The sequence below is a fragment of the Stegastes partitus genome, unplaced genomic scaffold (genome assembly GCF_000690725.1).
Source record: "Stegastes partitus isolate 25-593 unplaced genomic scaffold, Stegastes_partitus-1.0.2 Scaffold412, whole genome shotgun sequence".
Taxonomy (NCBI): Eukaryota; Metazoa; Chordata; class Actinopteri; family Pomacentridae; genus Stegastes; species Stegastes partitus.
Genome location: NW_007578143.1, coordinates 82,876 through 100,798, shown reverse-complemented (window position 1 = coordinate 100,798; position 17,923 = coordinate 82,876). Strand labels below are relative to the sequence as shown.

Below are 17,923 nucleotides of genomic sequence, written 5' to 3'. Positions count from 1 at the left end.
CTCCACAAAGATCTGCAGAAGGACCATAGAAACATTCATATTATGAGGCTTGTTCCTTCTGCTGGGACATCACCGCGCAGGACGCCGGCCCACTTTGTGGATTAGCGGTTATAAAATAAAAATGCCGTCCTGCCTTCCGTGGCCTCTGCATGGGGAGCTGAATATTTCATGCGGGCCGTTGTCTGCATTGTCTTTGCTTCTGCTCGACCTCACGATTCACCTTCGCCGAGAGGAAACACGAATCGATGAGCACGAGCTGCGTCAGTTGCGCTTCCTTCGTCATCTCGAAAACGCCGTGACTCACGCCAGCGAGAGCTTTTTCTGTCACGCCGAGGCAGGACGAGGTTAATAACCGTGAATTAAAGGTGGAATTACGCCGCTTTTGTTTTTGTTTTGTTTAAATTGAATCGGCGTGCAAAACAACGGTGTTATTCTGACTTCTCACCTCGAATAGCAGAAAGCCGGCTGTTTGTGGAGCGCCGAGAACAACATGCACGAGAGGAATCGTGAGGAAATACAGACAGAGCAGAGCTGCAGCAGTCAGTCAGCTGGTTTTTTAATGTTAACCAACAAGTTTCTGGGTGTTTTTTTTGTCCTGTTGCATTTTTCCTCACTCTGGGTTCATTTTTCACTGCCATACAAAGTCCTGCATCTCTATGGAAACGACCATGACCAATACTAGAAAACAAAACAGTGGCTCCACATGCTCTAGATAATTTAGTGTTTGCTTTTCTAATTAGTTTCTCTACTTCTGTCCTCTAAACACATCCTGCAGTTCAACTGAATAGTCCCTGAATTTTTGTGAAGTGACTCTTGGTTGCAGCGGAGTCCGCCATTTGCCCCAAAAACCACAGAGTTTTTTGTTTTTTACAGCATGTAGTTGAAGCAAGCAGTTTGTTTTTGGTAAATATTTTAAAAGAGAAATATAGAATAAAGGGGTTTTAATGAAATATCCCGATTTTAAGCTCTGATTTGGTTGTTTTCAGATGAGTGGTTCAGCGTCAGAAAAGTGAAAATGAACGATTCTGTCCGCTTTTACGGGTTGTTTCTCTGATTAAACGTGTCATTTTGGTGTTTTTTTCCCCTAAAGTTAGACTTTTTGGTGGGTTTTATGAAGTAGATACGTGATTTTAGCCTAAATTCAAGAGAAATTACAGCAAAATCTATATTTTTGGTGCTCTTACGGTCAAAAACTAAAGATTTTTATTTAACGTGCTGATATTTTTTGTTGTTTTGGCTCTAAAATGTCCCAGATCGTGAAAATTCCCCATGACACCGTCTTAAAATCAAAACTGACATCTTTAATACGACCTATTTTCTTCAATCATGAACTCCATTAACCGTCTGCAGCCAATCATGGATTAGTTGAATAAATTAGCCGTTTTCATAATCACCTAATCAGCTTGAATGATTTTCTGATAGCAAAAAATAGTCTGATTTCTCTGATTGCAGCTTCTTAAATGTGAATATTTTCTGTTTTAACTAACCTGAAACTAGACATTTGTCATCTTGGGATCTTGTGGGAAACATGTTTTGATAAACCACCATCATGATGCAACTGAGACCTGCTCCTAAAACTAATATTTAGATAAATCAAGCAATCAATGAAAAGCCACAGCACAGTTCACAAATATCATCACAGACTCTCATATCTGAGCCTTTAATGGACGTCGGCTGCGTCTGTTGTATCCTGATGAACTCCATTTGTCATTCTCAGCCTATTTCATCCTGGAGAAGAACCTTCCTCTGCGATCTGCGCTGGAGACCAGGAGGACGGTCCAGGCCGACATCCGGATGATCGCTAATGACAACTTTGGTAGGAATGATCTGCCCCGAGCAGCTGCGTTAGCGTCGTGTGAGCGTCGTGTGCTAATTGAGCGTCTTGCGGAGTAAATCACACGAGCGTTTGCACCTGTTTTCCTGTTTCCAATCCTGCGTCGGTCACCTCTCCTGTGTTTTTCCCCTCACAGAGCTGCCTCTGAAGCTCGTCTATCCTCCAGACTTCTCGGAGACTTTCCTCTACGGCCTCCTCCTAATTGTGTAAGCCGTCTCCGCTTTATTACATTTGCATTTTTTCATTTGTGTTAATCGGCGAGCTTCAAAGGCCAAATTCAGCGAGGACAAGTGAAAGTGAAACGCCGGTCTGTGGCTGCAGGCTGTCGGACACGTTTTTACATAATAACCGTGAAAATAAATCAGAGGAAAACACAGATGTCATGTCTTTGCAACAGTCAAGTCATTATTGTAACACCGGCACATGAATGTTGATAAAACTGAGAATATGCACAACACAAACACAAAAGCCTCTTTGCTTATTCTCCCTGCAAGTTGCCTGTGAGTTAAATTCACCATCCAGGACAAACCCTGGACACGTACTTTGGAGTATTTTTAGCCAGAGGAGGAGACTCATGTTTGTGCAGTTTAGAGGTAGCAGTACTTTGCACGAGCATTTCCATTTTATGCTGCTTTTTATTTCCGCTCCACAAGATTTCAGAGAGAAATATTGTATTTTCCACATTGTTAGACCAAAATTCATTTTAGAAAAAAAGGCACTTTATCCGTGATCAAAATAGTATTTTTAGAATTCTGAAGAGATGCAGAGCGACCACAAAAGATGTAAAACAACCACAAAACAATCTTCAAAGATGTAAAATGATCATATCAAGATGTCAAACCATCTTAAAACAGTGCAAGCAACCATAAAATGATGCAAGAAAAACACAGAGATGCAAAACAAATGCAAAAAGATGTAAAACAAACACAAACAGATGCAAAACTACTGCAGAAAGATGCAAGTTATCCATAAAAAGATATAAAACAACAATAAAAAGATGCAACTCAGACACAAAATATGTGAAACAGCCACAAAGGGATTCAAAACAGTTGTAAAACAATGCAAAACAACTACAAAAATATGTAAAACCCCTTTTAAACAATGCAAGTAACAAAAAAATGATGCAAAACAAACATGAGGGGATGCAAAACAAATGCAAAATATATAAAACAACTAGAAAAAGTTGTAAAACTACAAGAAAAACATTCAAATTAATCATTAAGAGATGCAAAAAGACTCAGAAAACATGTAAAATACCTACAAAAAGATTAAAGTCAACCACTAAAAATGCAAATTAACCACAAAAAGTAAAAATAAGAGTTTATAGAACTAAAAAAACATCAGGTGGACGTCTCACAGGGAAAAAATAAAGTTGAAACCAAGTGATTTTGTCTGCATGGATTGTTTTCTATGAGCAAAGCGTTTTGTTTCAGGAGATTATTTATTGTTGGAGCCAACATTATGATGAATAATTGATTAACTCTGCAGCTCTACTACTGTGTACAAGTTAAGAATTCCAAAAATGAGCAAAAGTACAGAAGTATTTTCACCTAAATGTACTTAAAGGATGAATAGTTGTGCAGTAAAATGGTCTGAAATAAACTTTTTGTGGTGAAATATTCTGTGTAGATAATATTTGTTTATTTATTTTAATTAAAAAAAACAAAATCTCGAAAGAAACTGAAAACTTAAGAAGTGAAAGCTGCACTATTTCCCTCTAAATTCAAGAGTGGAAGACGTAAAATGGTTGTAAGAAAACGTAATTAAAATGTTTTTTTATGAGTAAGTGTGACTTAACTTTTGGTCCCGACAGCACCGGCTCTCCGGGCGACCAGGCGGTGACGGAGGAGTTCGGCCTGGACTGGGACCGGGTGCTGGTCGGGTTGGATCAGGTCATCGTGGCCCGACTGGACGGCAGGGGGTCGGGCTTCAGAGGTCAAAGGTGAAGAGTCTTGGTAGCCGAAGCAGGATTTGTGCTGCTGAAGCTCCAGATTCCACTTTGTGACTTGGTCTTTGTGTCTTCTTCAAGGGTCCTACAGCAGGTCCATCAGCGGCTCGGCACTGTGGACGCCGACGACCAGATCGCAGCTCTGCAGTACGTAACATCTGCACATCTGTCAGTCAGAGACAACTTGTTGTACAGAATATTCAATGTTCCTGAAAACCGAAGCTGCATAAAACACACAAAAAGCAGCTTTTGCCACTGATGTGGTTCAACACTCCTCCTCCTGCTGGTTTTTCTTGATCAGTGCAAACGTCACATCGGTCCTGTCAGTGATTCCTCGTAGCTTCCACCTTCGACCTTCATGCTGCTTTTGGCTCAGTGGAACAAAATGTAAAAATAGATCTTCTCCTTTTCGTCTGGTTGGTGTCTGCTTTTTAAAACACCTCCTGTTCTGTGTTTTTTTTCAGATACCTGGTGAGGCTGCCGTTCATCGATCGCACTCGTGTCGGAGTCTTCGGAGAGGTTCGTGGGTCAAACATTCAGACGTGTTCATGATGTATGGAGACCTCCCTTTAATGACTGTTGTGAGATGTTTTACTTGAGTGTTTTATTCCACTTTATCCTCCCACTCTGCTACGTGTCAGAGTGAGTTATTCATCCGTAGTACGTAGGTGTTGCAATTTTAGATTTTACAAATAAAGAAGTTGTAAAATAGGATGCTTTTCTTTGTAGACTGAACTCCCCAGCAGCCTGTGAAGTGGTAAAGACGGCTCCAGTTTTATCAAATACAAGAATATGATGCAGCTTGTGGGGCAATGCATCAATACTCTGCATTGTTTTTGATTCTTTAAAGGTCCCATTTTTATTGAGTTAAAAACTTTAAAGTGTAAAATTAAAGCTTCTAAGATATAAGGATGTTTACTTTTGACATTCCTCTACCCTCCCAGCTTCACAAGCAATTTTATTCAGCTTTTTAGCTGCTTCTGCTAACTCTAAAATGTCTCAGCCATGATCAAAAATCACTAAATGTTCTGCTGCAAGAGTGAACACAAGAGTCTTCATGCACTACCAGCATCAGAGGACCTGAACACCTTACTGATTACTGTTATTATTAATGGTCATGTCCCCACAACAATAGGAAAATCCCTACTGTTAGCACGTTGTATGGCTAATGTAGCTAGCACTAACTATGATGTAGTTGAAGCAGTAGTAGTTCTAGTAGCAGTAGTATGAGTGGCAGCAGTAGTAATATGTAGTAGTAGTATTGGTAACAGTAGCTGCAGTAGTCGTTGTAGAAGTAGCATTAGCAGCAGCAGTAGTAGTAGCAGTAGCAGTGGCAGTGGTAGTAGTTGTGGTAACAGTAGCTGCAGTAGTAGCTGTAGAATTAGCATTAGTAGTAGGAGCAGTGGCAGTAGTTGTAGTAGCAATGGTGGCAGTACTAGTGGCAGTAGTAGTTGTAATTATGGCTGTAGTAGTAGCTGTAATAATGTGGTTAACAATTACTTTGATGGTAGTAGTAGAAATGTAGATAGCATTTATTTTGATGGTAGTATCAGTAATGTAGCTTTGGTGGTAGCAGTTGAAGCAGTAGGAATGTGGCTAACATTAGCTTTGGTGTTAGTAGCTGTAGCAGTACTAATGTCGCTCAGATTAGCTCTGATTGTTGTGGTAGTAATGGGGCTAACATTGGCTTTGATAGTAGTAGTTGTAGCAGTAGTAATGTAGCTTAAATTTAGCTTTGATGCTAGTAGTTTTAGCAGAAGTAATGTGGCTAACATTAGTTTTAACGGTTGTAGTTGTAGCAGTAGGAATTGGCTAACATTAGCTTTGATGGTAGTAGCTGTAGCAGTACTAATGTCGCTCAGATTAGCTTTGATTGTTATGGCAGTAATGTGGCTAACATTAGCTTTAGTGGTATTAGTTGTAGCAGTACTAATGTAGCTTCAATTTAGCTTTGATGCTAGTAGTTTTAGCAGTAGTAATGGGGCTAACATTCACCTTGATTGTAATAGTTGTAGCAGTAGTAATGTGGCTAACATTAGCATTGATTGTAGCAGTAGTAATGTGGCTAACATTAGCTTTGGTAGTATTTGTACAAGCAGGCAGTAGTAATGTCGCTAACATTAGCTTTTGTAGTAGTAGTAGTAAGTGGCTAACATTAGCTTTGAGTGTAGTAGTTGTAATGTGGCTGATGTTCGCTTTGATAGTAGTTGTAATAGCAGGCACTATTAATATGGCTAACATTAGCTTTGATGGTAGAAGCAGTAGATATGTAGCTAAAATGAGCTTTGATAGCAGTTGTAGTAGCAGTAGCACGAGTAGTAGTACTGTGTATTGTGGAGCCACACCATTAAAACAAACTGTGGTTGCTCGATTGAACTGCGATCTGCGCTTTTGGACTCTTGATCGTGTTCCTCGTGGTGTTCCTTAGCAGTTTATACAGCTTATCAGGGTCCTGCTTCAGGGGCTAATGTGGATCTGCAGCGATGTTTAGGTGGTTGGTAACATTCACATGAATGCAGGACTGGAGGTTTCCCAGCAGAACATCCTGCAACCAGGCGTGTTGCAGCTCTCTAAGCTAACCTGCAGCGTCTCCAGCAGGGCTACGGCGGCTACCTGGCCCTGATGATGCTGAAGTCGACGGAGAAGCTGATCAGATGTGCAGCAGCTCAGGCTCCCATCACCGACTGGACGCTGTACGGTGAGCCAGGATCCACTTCATCTCTAAGGCTGCAGGGAAATATTTATTAGCTCTGTTCCTGCTGCACTCTTTTTTTTTTCCCTACATGATCTTTTTCATAGGTATTGTCAGCGTAATGTGACTTTAATTACCCTTCGGTTCTGCTGTGGGGAATCCAGGCTTATTGAAGTTGAGGATGAAAAGCTGTGCTCAGTTCTCGGCATTAAGAATCCTGCTGGATGTGATTATGGTTTAATAGAGCCGAGTGCTGCTGTGGAGCCTCGGCTTCAAACAAAGGCTGAGCAGGAAAACGACTTTATAGGTCCTGAACGAGACGTTTAAACACTTCATACATGTAAAAACATATAACATTTCTTTATTTTTCTGTTTCAGCCTCGGCCTCCTCAGAGAGATACTTCGGATCGCCGTCGACTGATGAGAGTAAATACGAAGTGAGCTGCTTTTACCAGTCGTCCGTCTCTTAACCCTCATTTTCACCCACTGTGGCTCGTTTTTCACTGCAAAGTAAAGTCCTCCATGGAAACAGAAAAACCGTGAAGAAGTAGGGAGAAGTCAGTCTACTGTGTCGTATGATACAGTTAGAATATCATGAAAAAGTTACATTTCTTTGATTATTTATTTGAAAAATATTGATAAAACATGGAAGTCTGGAGTTTTTGTTTGTTAGTTTTTGCATTGTTTCTTTTATTTGTGGCTTTTTGTGTATGTTTGTATTTTTTTGTCTTTCGGTTTTACATCATTTTGAATCTTTTCTTTTTTTTCTGCTATTTTTGCATCTGTTTTTTGTCTCTATATGTCGTATTTGTCTGTCATGTGTTGTGTGTTTTTGCATCTATTTGTAGTTATTCCTGTTAGTTAGTTATTTTTTGCATTCTTTCTTTTATTTGTGCATTTATGTTTGTTATTTGCAGCTTTTTGCATCTTTTCTTTGTCTATTCTTTGTTTTTTTTGTCTCTATATGTCGTATTTGCCTGTCATATGCGTCTGTTTTTGCTTCTGTTTGCATCTGTTTGTAATTACTGCCTGTTAGTTTTACATCTTCTGTGTCATTTGATATAAAAATGGAAGTCCGTTTATTTTTGCATGCTTTCATTTTTGCATTTTTGTTTCATTTTTGCATCTTTTTTGGCTAAATTTGTCGCTTTTGTTTGTTGTTTTTTGCATTTATGTTTGTTATTTTTGCCTTATTTTTTGTTTTTGTGTCCTTTTTTGACTTTTTTGTGTATGTTTTTATTTTTTTGTCTTTTGGTTTTACATCATTTTGAATCTTTTCTTTTTTGTCTGCTATTTTTTGCATCAGTTATTTGTCTCTATCATGTTGTATTTGTCTGTCATGTGCGTCTGTTTTTGCATCTATTTGTAATTACTGCCTGTTTTACATCATCTGTGTCATTTGATAAAACAGAGAAGTCTGTTTACTTTTGCATGCTTTTATTTTTGCATTTTTGCTTCATTTTTGCATTTTTTTGGACTAAATTTGTCGCTTTTGTTTGTTATTTTTTGCATCCATTCATTATTTCTGTCAGTTATTGTTTCATCTTTTTGTTATTTTTTGCTTTTTTTGGGACCATCTGTATTTTTTCTGTTATTTTTGCATCTTTTTTGTCTAAATTTGTCATCTTTAATGTCTCTGACGCATTTCTGACTTTTTTCTCCTTCTAGTCCTGGTTGTTCTGTTTCCATAGAGGTGCAGGACTTTGTATTGCAGTGAAAAATGAGCCCACCGTGAGGAAAAATGCAACAGGAGTCCAGAAAACAAACCTCCCAGAAGCTGCTGCTTGGAGTTCAGATGGTTAAATTAGATTGAAGCCCATTTTCTTCCCACAGAAAGCGATTTTTTTTTTTTGGGAGAGATGGAGGTCACAGCTCTGTAAAACAGGCCACTGCACGTCTTAATGAAAATGTTTGGCTGCTTCGGTTCACCTCACAAACAAAACAGCGGCGGTCGGTTGAAAATAAAGCGAGTGGCCACCAGCGACGCTCCGAACCTCCTCCTCACAAACACGAGGAACAGGGAAGCGCCAGCGGTGTGAGCTAAAAACAACATTACACAGTCGTCCTCCAAGTGAAGGTTGCAGCTGAAGTGTGTTTTTATCTAAGTGGGTTGCCTTTAACTGGGCCACCGCTCTATTTTTGTGGCCGTCGCTGCAGGAGGAGGCTGTTAATGACATCCAGAGGAGGGGAATGTGACACCATCTGATCAGACAATAATCAGCAGGACGTCACCGCTCGGTCCGTCCTCTCGCACAGAAATGGGTTAGGAAACGTCCGGCGGTTGGCTGCGGTCACAAAACCTTCCCGTTTGAATCCCAGCTGGGAGGAACTGAATGACAGGAAATGGCTAAACGCTCTCCCTGGAGCATCAAACCCAAATGCAATCTGGAGTCTTGTTTCCCGCTGAATGCAACGTGTGCTTCTGCACAGTCACACCGGCACTGCAAAGGGAAATATTTATGCAAGATTTCTGGGAGTTTTCTGTTTTTAGCTTCATTATCGCAAAGATTTCTAGTGTTCATGTGCTTCACACGTCAACAACACACCATATGAGAGGAACGATTTTCACTCTTCACGCATTTGTTTTTACTGAGAAGTCGGTGATAAGATTAAAACCACTGTTTGTAAAATGACTGAAGCTACAAGCAGATATTTAAATTAAGTTTAAACAATACTGTTAACTCTAACATTTAAACTTTTTTGATTAATTTTTTAACTTAAATCTTCTTTTTTTTTTACTGAATACCACTTTGGTATTTTATTATTTCTGCTTTTTTTTTTGTTATTTTTGAATTTTTTTGTGTCTATTTGTAATTTTGTCAATATTTTTTGCATTTTTTTGTTGTTGTTTTTTTGCAGTTTTTGTGTCCTTTTTGCATCTTTTCTATTTTTTTCATCTTTTTGTTTCATTGTCACATTTGTCTATAAATCTTTTGCATGTTTATTATTTTTTGTTGTTATTTTTGCAGTTTTTGTACTTTTTTTGCATCTTTGTCTCGATTTGTAATTTCATCCATTATGTATTTATTTATTTTTGCATCTTTTTAAAATTATTTTTACAGTTTTTGTGTCCTTTTTGCTTTTCGTGTCTATCTGTACAGTTAATCTGTCACTTTTGCACCTTTTTTCTCTTTTTTTTCATCTTTTTATGTCATTGTCATATTTGTCTATTAATCTTTGGCATTTTTTTATATTTTTTTGTTGTTATTTTTGCAGTTTCTGTGTCCGTCAGTAAATTTTATCTGTCATTTTTGCATCTCTTTTCTTATTTTTTTTTCTTCATCTTTTTATGTCATTTTCATATTTTTCTATAAATCTTTTGCATGTTTATTCTAATTTTTTTGGTTATTTTTCTTTTTTTTTCCCTTTTTTTGCATCTTTATGTCTCAATTTGTGATTTCATCCGTTATGTATTTATTTATTTTTGCATCCTTTTTATTATTGTTGCAGTCTTTGTGTCCTTTTTATATCTTTTTGTGTCTATCTGTACATTTCGTCTGTCGTTTTTGCGTCTCTTTTCTCATTTATTTTCGTCTTTTTGTGTTGTCATATTTGTCAGCCTTTTGCATGTTCAAATTTTTTTGTTATTTTTCAATTTTTTTGTCCTTTTTTTTCCCATCTTTTTGTGTCTTTGGGTCACTTTTGTCTGTTTTCCTCAAATTATCTCAGTTTGTTTTATTTAAACAATTTTTTAATGTCCAAATCAGTAAATCTATCTTATATGTCACAGAAAAAAACAAAAATCTGTTACAATTCCAGCAAATTAGTTCTTGAGGAAATCATTAGTTTTTTCTTTCTTCTTCCATTAATCATCAACATTAGCTCCACTTCCAACATCAGCAAAATGGAGTTTACACGTTAAAGCAACATATTTTAGTCACTTTTTTTTTACGCTTTTTTCCAGTAACTCTCCCGCATCAAACGGCATGATGTGACGTTACTGATGTACACAGTTTAAATATTCTGTTCTTGTTCTTCAGGCCTCCAAAGCGCTGCCCGGCCTGAAAGGTCTGCAGGGAGGAACCCTGTTTCTGGCTCACGGCACCGCTGACGGTACGACGTCCCCTCCATCGAAAACACAACACGTCGTCTTCACTGTGACCCGTGTTGTGTTTATTAAAGGCAGCTCTCTGTTTGTGTTCCTTTGAAATGAGCCTCTTTACAGCGCGGAGCTTTAAAAACGCAGCTTTAATGAGAGCTTTTATGCGGCTGTTGAATTAACCTGGCCGACACTGATTTGCATGTTTGTCTTTGCAGCCAACGTCCACTTCCAGCACTCGGCAGAGCTCATCAAACACTTGATAAAGATCGGAGCCAACTACACTATGCAGGTAAACAACACGGTTCATCCTGTAAAAAAACACACCTTCAGCTCAAGCAGGAGACAAAACAGTCAACAGGTTTCATTTATATATCCTGGTTTGTGAATATTTGTAAATCGTACTTTAGGCTCCAGTTGCATGTGGGATGATGGACTTTTAAGAAAATACTACAAAATATCCCCTTAACACATGTTTTTGTGACTTTGTTTCGCCTTAAAGGAGCATTTTGTGAACTTCAGTATATTTATAAACAACCTTATAAATCATGTGTAACATCAGAGTTAGCAGTTAGCTTAGCATAACTTAGCCTGGAGTTTTATTTTTTATAACAAATGAAATATATAATTATTGAGCTTTAGAGGGGCTGATAGGTGCAGCAACAGGCTAGCTGTTTGCCTGTATTGCTAGCTTTTATGCGAAGCTAAGCAGCTGTAGTTTCCTGTTTGCCACATGACAGCAGCGTCAGTCTTCCGTTCTCAGAAGAAAACAATAAAAGGGAATTGACAGAAAAATATGAATTCTAACATTTTCTCTCACTGTCTGAAAATATTATATGTATTAAAAAATTTTTAAAAAGCATCAATAACCTGAATGTTAATGTGAGATTATTCTGGATATTATTGGACCAAAGTGTTAATAATGTGGACGCTATTGGAGCAACAGTGTCAAAAACTTTGATATTAACATAATTATATTATAATGACTTGGATATCACTGCACAAGGAGTCAATTACCTGAATATTTAAGTAAAAAAGAACACGATAAACCAGGATATTAATGCACCAAAGTGTCAAAAACCTGGTCTTTAGTGCTCAAAGCTATCAATGACCTGGATATTTAAGTAAAAATACATTAAAAACCTGGTCAGTAATCCACCAACATGCCAAAAACCAGGATATTATCGCAAGACGGCCTTAAAAAAATAGATTTTAAGGCATTAAAGTCTCAAAAACCCGGACGTTAATGCATCTAAGAGTCAATAGTCTAGATAGATCTAGAAACTTGGACATGACTGCGCAAATGAATGAATGATGAAAACAAGGGTCAAAAACCTGCGTATTGATGTGAATAATCCTCTGTGGTGTTTTCAGATCTACCCAGACGAAGGTCATTTCCTGTCCACACACAGCCAGATTCAGCTGACTCAGTCCCTGATTGGATACTTCAGAGGATGTCTGCTCGACGTGTCATCACTGCTCGACCAACGGGACGACGACTGAGGCGTCGCCGCGGTTACCGCCGTGTGTTCTGAGCGTATGTTGCCCCTGGTAGACCGAGTGTGTGTGTGTTTGTGTTTTATACCAGTAGTACAGCGTCTGATGGACGAAACAAGCTTCTTCTCTACGTGTCGGACTAGTCTGTCACCTCGGTAGATCAGCAGCTCAGCTCGCGGTGTGTTTTGTCGCCTCCTTTGTCTGGACGGAGCTCAGAAAACGCCTCGCTCTTGTGGGGTTTTTCAAATTCTGCAAACTATGGTTGCTCTTCAAACAAACACCTGTAACAGGCTGCTCTTCACAACAAACGCTAGCAGGAAACACAGCTGCATTTAAACGCAACTGATTGAGTAAAAACAAGTAAATATTTCTCTATAGCCTCAAATATCAAAGTCAGACGTAAGCTTGAGGGTAAAAAAAAGAAAAATGGAGGGTAAAATTCAAGTTTTTCCCATAAATTCTTGGTTTTCTCAGCTACATGTGTCTACGTAGAAGAACCTTATTTAGATCCTGTTCTCAGCTTTTCTTACTCATAAAGCTCCACCAAAGAGCAAAAACAGAAGTCAGTCTTCACTTCTGTTTGGCTCTTATGTGTAAAAGTCAAAGATGAAAGCCTGGTGCATGAAATAGTCAACTACAACTCCCAGGGTGCATTTCATCAAGAAACGCCCAATTGCAGAGCTTCAGGTTCTCCCACAGATGGCGCTGTTGAGCAGCCTGCAAAAATAAGATTTAAAGTTTAGTTCTGCATCAGTTTTGATAGAATTCAGAACCACATGTGGCTAACTGTTCGCCCCCGAGGCTCATGGGTATTGTAGTATTTATGCAAATTCACCATAAATAAAGAAGTCCTGTGATTTTTGCAAACGTGAACGTAATTTTTTGTCAAATTTGTAAATATAGTAAAAATATAAAACTGTTTCACACACTTACAGCTCAAAAAATTGAGCGTTTGAATTCAAATGTAATACTTTAATTTACATTTTTCTCCTGCAGATGAAAACAAAAACTCCACAGACCCTTTTTTCTTACTTTTAATTATTAAAACAGGTTAGCAGCTTTTTTTTTAAATGGCGAAAAAGTGAATTTAGTTGGACTTCAGTGACTAAAAAAGCCCAAATCATGATTGCTTTTTGAAATTATATGAGTTTCTGTAATTTATTACAGGTTTTAGCACTTTAAAGCTCAGCTGAGGGGGCTGTGCGTTCTGATTCAAACGCTGCCACATCCTGAAAATTGTGTTTCAAAAACCAATTTGGAGGCAAAAGTTGAATTTCGGGGCCTTTTCAGTTTAGATTAGTGTACAAAGTTTGCAGGAGAAGTGGCTGAGAATGAACCTCCTCTGTCAAACCGCCTGTCAGTATGTTTGTTTGCCTGGAATTAAATGGATTTTTTTTTTTTTTTTTAGCACAACATAATATCGACTGCAGGCTCCTTCATGAAATATTGAAAGTTGGATGCAAGTTGCACCAATCTGGCCTGTCAGCAGTGGGACGTGAAATCGTTAGAAACAGCAGCTTCCAGTGAGAAATAGAAAAAAATATCAGTATTATAGAGTAAATCATGGCTTCATGGACGTGTTTTGGGGCATACTGTTGCCTTCACATCCCCTTTAATACGTTCCTGCAGTTTGTCTTGTACGTTTATGTGTCTTTCATCGCGGCGCTCTGTCTCCTCGTCGCCATTAAAACGGACACTTCTTCATTTATTGCTTTTAAAAGTAGATATTTACCGTTTTGCACCAGTTTTTTTGGTGCACAGGAGTTTCATGGGATTGAATTAATTCGCCGCTCCAAAGCTGCTCATAGTTTGGACACTTGGGGATAACATTTTCTTTGAAATTTGACCGATGGCGGAAAAAAATCTGCTGCAGGTTTTATATTTTCTGTTGTCATGTAAAAAGGTTCTTTTTTTTTTTTTTAGGTGATTGCAGACGCTTAAATGCATCTTGTACAAAATGTAGTTTTAAGTCACGTCATGTCCTTTTATTTCCGTACACGATAAATCCGTATTTCTCTGCTCTGTGTTGCTGCCACACTAGAAAACCAAAAACAGATCAAACTCATGTTATAACATTAAACGTTTAATGTTATAATTACATTTTTTAGCTTTTCATGCTATAACAAGACATTTTCATGTTGTTGCAGGGAAAAACTGTTAATGTTCCTGGAGCTGGGGTGCCATAAAACACTATAAAATAATAGAAAGTAATCGTCTTATAAAAATACAGTTATTTCCCATAGTTAAAATACGTCGTGTAGCCTTTAATTTATAGATTATTTCTAGTTTAATGAAGGATATTTACATGAGTAAAAGCCAGGAAATGACTGAAAACACATTCATTCAACTTGTTTGTTATAAAATTATTTTAGAATTACATATATTTTGAACAATTTTTAACTGTTTAAATACAGTTTCTATCACTGTATGTGTAGTGACGATCAGCTGATTGGCCACTCAGCTGGGTGCGCTGAAGGAATGAATGTCCAGGCCATATCTGCTGTCGGGTGATTCTCCCATTTAATTCAACTTGGGTTTACAAAAATTAAAACGTGCTTACTTGATGGTAGACGATGGTTGAGGTGATGATGAGCCTGCGAGCTGCGACAGCGGTAAAAACCGTCTGATCTCCCCGACACCCATACATGATTACCTGGCTCCTAACACCTGTGCAATAAATAAACTCCCCCTGCCACACCAAGAAACGCTGCCCCCTGTGGTAGACAGTCGCCACACATAACTAGCACCTACAGTATGTATATATAAATGATCTATTATTAATATATCTATATGTTCTACGCAATTTTCCGACATTAAAAAGCCCAAAAATACAAGTGATCTCATCTAATATTAGCCAGAAAATATATTTTAATTATTTTTATGAGTTGGTTAATTTCCATTATTTCTAGATATTTATTTTTGGTTCTCCGGCTGCTGGAATATTCATTTTTTTAGAACAGTTTTTTAAAAATTCCTTTAAAAACATTAGTATTATTACTTTTTTTTTTTTTACATTTTCTAGTGTGGCAGCAACATACTGTATTTACACTAATGTCCAGTTGGTGCATCTGTTGTGCATTTCCAGCTGCTTGAAGTAATTTTTCAGAGCCACTTTCGAGTTCCAAAGCGCGGCAATAAATGGCAGCACAGCGCTCCTCGCCGCGAGTGCCGTGAGCCGCGGCGATGAGCCTCGCTGGAGCTTTTATTTGCTTTCAGATTTGATTCCAGGCGGCATGCTGGAGCTGCAACGACAACACGAGTCCGTTGTGGTGTTTATGGTGATGGTGATGATGATGATGATGATCCCCCCACCGGCGCATGGCTAGCAGCTGGTTGCCATGACAACCCCACAGTTAGCCCAGCACCTTAATTCATTTAGAGAAGAAGAAGAAGAAGAAGCTGCTCAGCCTGTCCGTGCTCTGTGACGTCCAGTTTGAGGAAACAGTGCGTGAGCTGTGGTTTTTTTCTGTACTGTGACTCCAGCTAGGTTTTATTTTGGCGGGGGAACCTTGTGGATGTGGGATGAATGAATGAAGAGAAGCTTGTTGTATTTTTTTCCGGCTGTTTTGCTATTAAAGGTAAAATGAAGGAGCCGCGATCAGGCTGCGCGTTTGTTCAACTGCTGGTATCGACTTGTGATTAAAAGTGAATCTACAGCCTGATTTGCTCTCGTCTTCGTGTTTCTTTTCATGCCATTGATGCAAACGCTTCCACAACTACTGATTGCTTGCTTTGTCCATGAGTTGTTTGTTTTCTCTATAAACTGGGGGAAAATATTCAGAAAGATATTCAATTTACTGTCACAGAGGAGGAAAGAAAAGGAAAAATATTCACTTTGAAGCAGCTGGAATCTCAGAATTTAGACTTTTTCCTTTAAAAAATGATGAAATCAAACAATGAAAAGTGAACTTACAGCCTGATTTAATTTCATGTTTGTGTTTGTTTTGATGCATTTTTGTTCATATTATTCTTGCATAAACACAACATTGTCCATTGTGGATTTTTTTTCTGGATTCGTTTATGAGATGTTTGGTGGATAAAATGGTGAAAAATGTCTGTATGTTGATTAGTTTGTCAGCTAATCATCTAGAAAACAGTCCAGCACGATGTAATTATCCCCAAACATATTCAGTTTTCTTTAATAAAAGACAAAAAAAACAAGAAAATAGTGACATTTCAGAAGCTGGAAGCATTAAAAATCTCAAATCTTTGCAGCAAAAATGAACCTTAATGATTAATTGATAATCAAAAAAGCTGCACTATTCTCTGTCAGCCAACCAGCTTTTACCCTGTTGGTCGTTTTCTCAGTTATCTGATTAGCTCTGAGGTCTATCAAGTGGCGAAAAATGTCCAAAAAGCCCCAAAAATATATATTTTTTGTCCACAACCCAATAAGATCATAACATTGTAGAAGTATAAGAATAATTTCGAGTCTATAAACGATTAAAGTGTTCTCAGGTTGTGATTAAAAGTGAACTTGCCGCCTGATTTGTTCTCATGTTAGAGTTTCTGTTCGTGTCATTTCAGAGCCTGTCATTCCCCTCCCGTCCTGAAGGTGTCCTCAGTGTTCCTCACCCTCAGTCCCCCTCATCACCCTCCTTCCCTTCCTCCCTCCCATCCTCAGGCGACAAGTAGGTCCACGTGAACGCTTAATTTTTTTCATCCCTTCGTAAAGATTTTCTGAACTTTCCTGAACTTTTTAAGGGTTTCACATTTAAATCGCCACTTTGACGGGTTTCCAAATAATTGTCAAGCAAATCTGCAAGCAAGCCTTTCAAAAGCTGCAAATTAGACTCACAAAAGGCATGTTAGCTGTAAGGAGGAGAGTAGAAGCAGGAAGTGAAACCTGTTGTGTGCCGACTGTTAAAAAAATAAACTCGAAGAAGAAGAAAGAAACGAATTCAACTTTCTGCAAGAGAAAAACAAACAGAAACTATAGATTATATATTTTTAGATAAATCTGTTTACACCGACTTCTTTTGATCAAAACTTTACTGAAACTTTGGGGCCTTATATGTGTAGTAAAAACTACAAATTGAAAGAAAGAAAGTATGTAGTTTACACCTAGTAATTGACATCAAAATGATTTAAGGTTATTGTTTTTGTCAATAAATTGACTAATTGTTTTGGTACCAGTTGAAAAGCTGCTCAATTGTGTTTTCGTTTGATTCAAAGAAGAGGAAGAAACTACGAAAACTTTGGGCGTCTACAAAAGAAAAATAGAGAAAAGTCTTCAGGATTTTTTTATATCGCGGACATTGTAATTGTTCTTTCATGTCGGCCATGTTTGTTTCATGCAGTCCAGAGACGAAGACAAAGAAACAGCTGATCAGTCATGCAAGAACTTATTCGGTAAAGTTGTTTCCGTCTCCCATGAAGTTCATTACCTCTTAGAAAAACTCACAAACCAACTCAAGCCAGCATCATTTTACAATTTCCAATAACTTTTTTACCATTATAAACTTTACAATACACATAAAGATCCATGTTTGTTCATTTTAAATACAAATACAGCTGAAAAAAGCAGCAGATTTGTGGCCAGTACGCGTCATTTCCTCGCCAGGTAGCTGATTAAACATCAAGCCCTTTTTTTTTCTTTTGTACCTGCCTGCTTTTCCTCTTTCACTGAGCACAAACGGTTTATAAAAGATGAATTTAGCCTCCAGTTCTCAGAGTGAAGCTGCGTTCTTTCAACCAGCCAGCAGGGGGCGACTCCAAGTCTGACTGTGTAGAAATCCATGAGAAAATGAGTCGACTTCTTCTTCAATCTCCTGCTTCAGCAAACATTTTCCCAGTGAGTTCGTGGTCTCATTTGCTAGTTTTAGGTGTCCTTCAATACACGATGGTGCTCGTTTAGTTAATTTTAGTCTCATTTAAAAGAAAGTAGATGATAAAGCAGGAGGTGTTGTGCTT

General features: G+C 38.2%; 1 protein-coding gene across 1 annotated transcript in view; it reads left to right on the top strand.

The window, feature by feature from the left end:
• LOC103360021 (inactive dipeptidyl peptidase 10-like) overlaps positions 1–12,342 on the top strand; it is a 48,565-nt gene extending 36,223 nt beyond the window's left edge. The window contains exons 18-27 of the mRNA XM_008285645.1: positions 1,718–1,816; positions 1,971–2,040; positions 3,648–3,776; positions 3,864–3,929; positions 4,247–4,301; positions 6,381–6,480; positions 6,853–6,911; positions 10,455–10,527; positions 10,732–10,805; positions 11,888–12,342. Of these exons, the coding sequence (XP_008283867.1) occupies positions 1,718–1,816; positions 1,971–2,040; positions 3,648–3,776; positions 3,864–3,929; positions 4,247–4,301; positions 6,381–6,480; positions 6,853–6,911; positions 10,455–10,527; positions 10,732–10,805; positions 11,888–12,016 (854 nt within the window). The 3' untranslated portion in view covers positions 12,017–12,342. The remainder of the gene's footprint in view (positions 1–1,717; positions 1,817–1,970; positions 2,041–3,647; positions 3,777–3,863; positions 3,930–4,246; positions 4,302–6,380; positions 6,481–6,852; positions 6,912–10,454; positions 10,528–10,731; positions 10,806–11,887) is intronic.
• Positions 12,343–17,923: the final 5,581 nt, after the last annotated feature.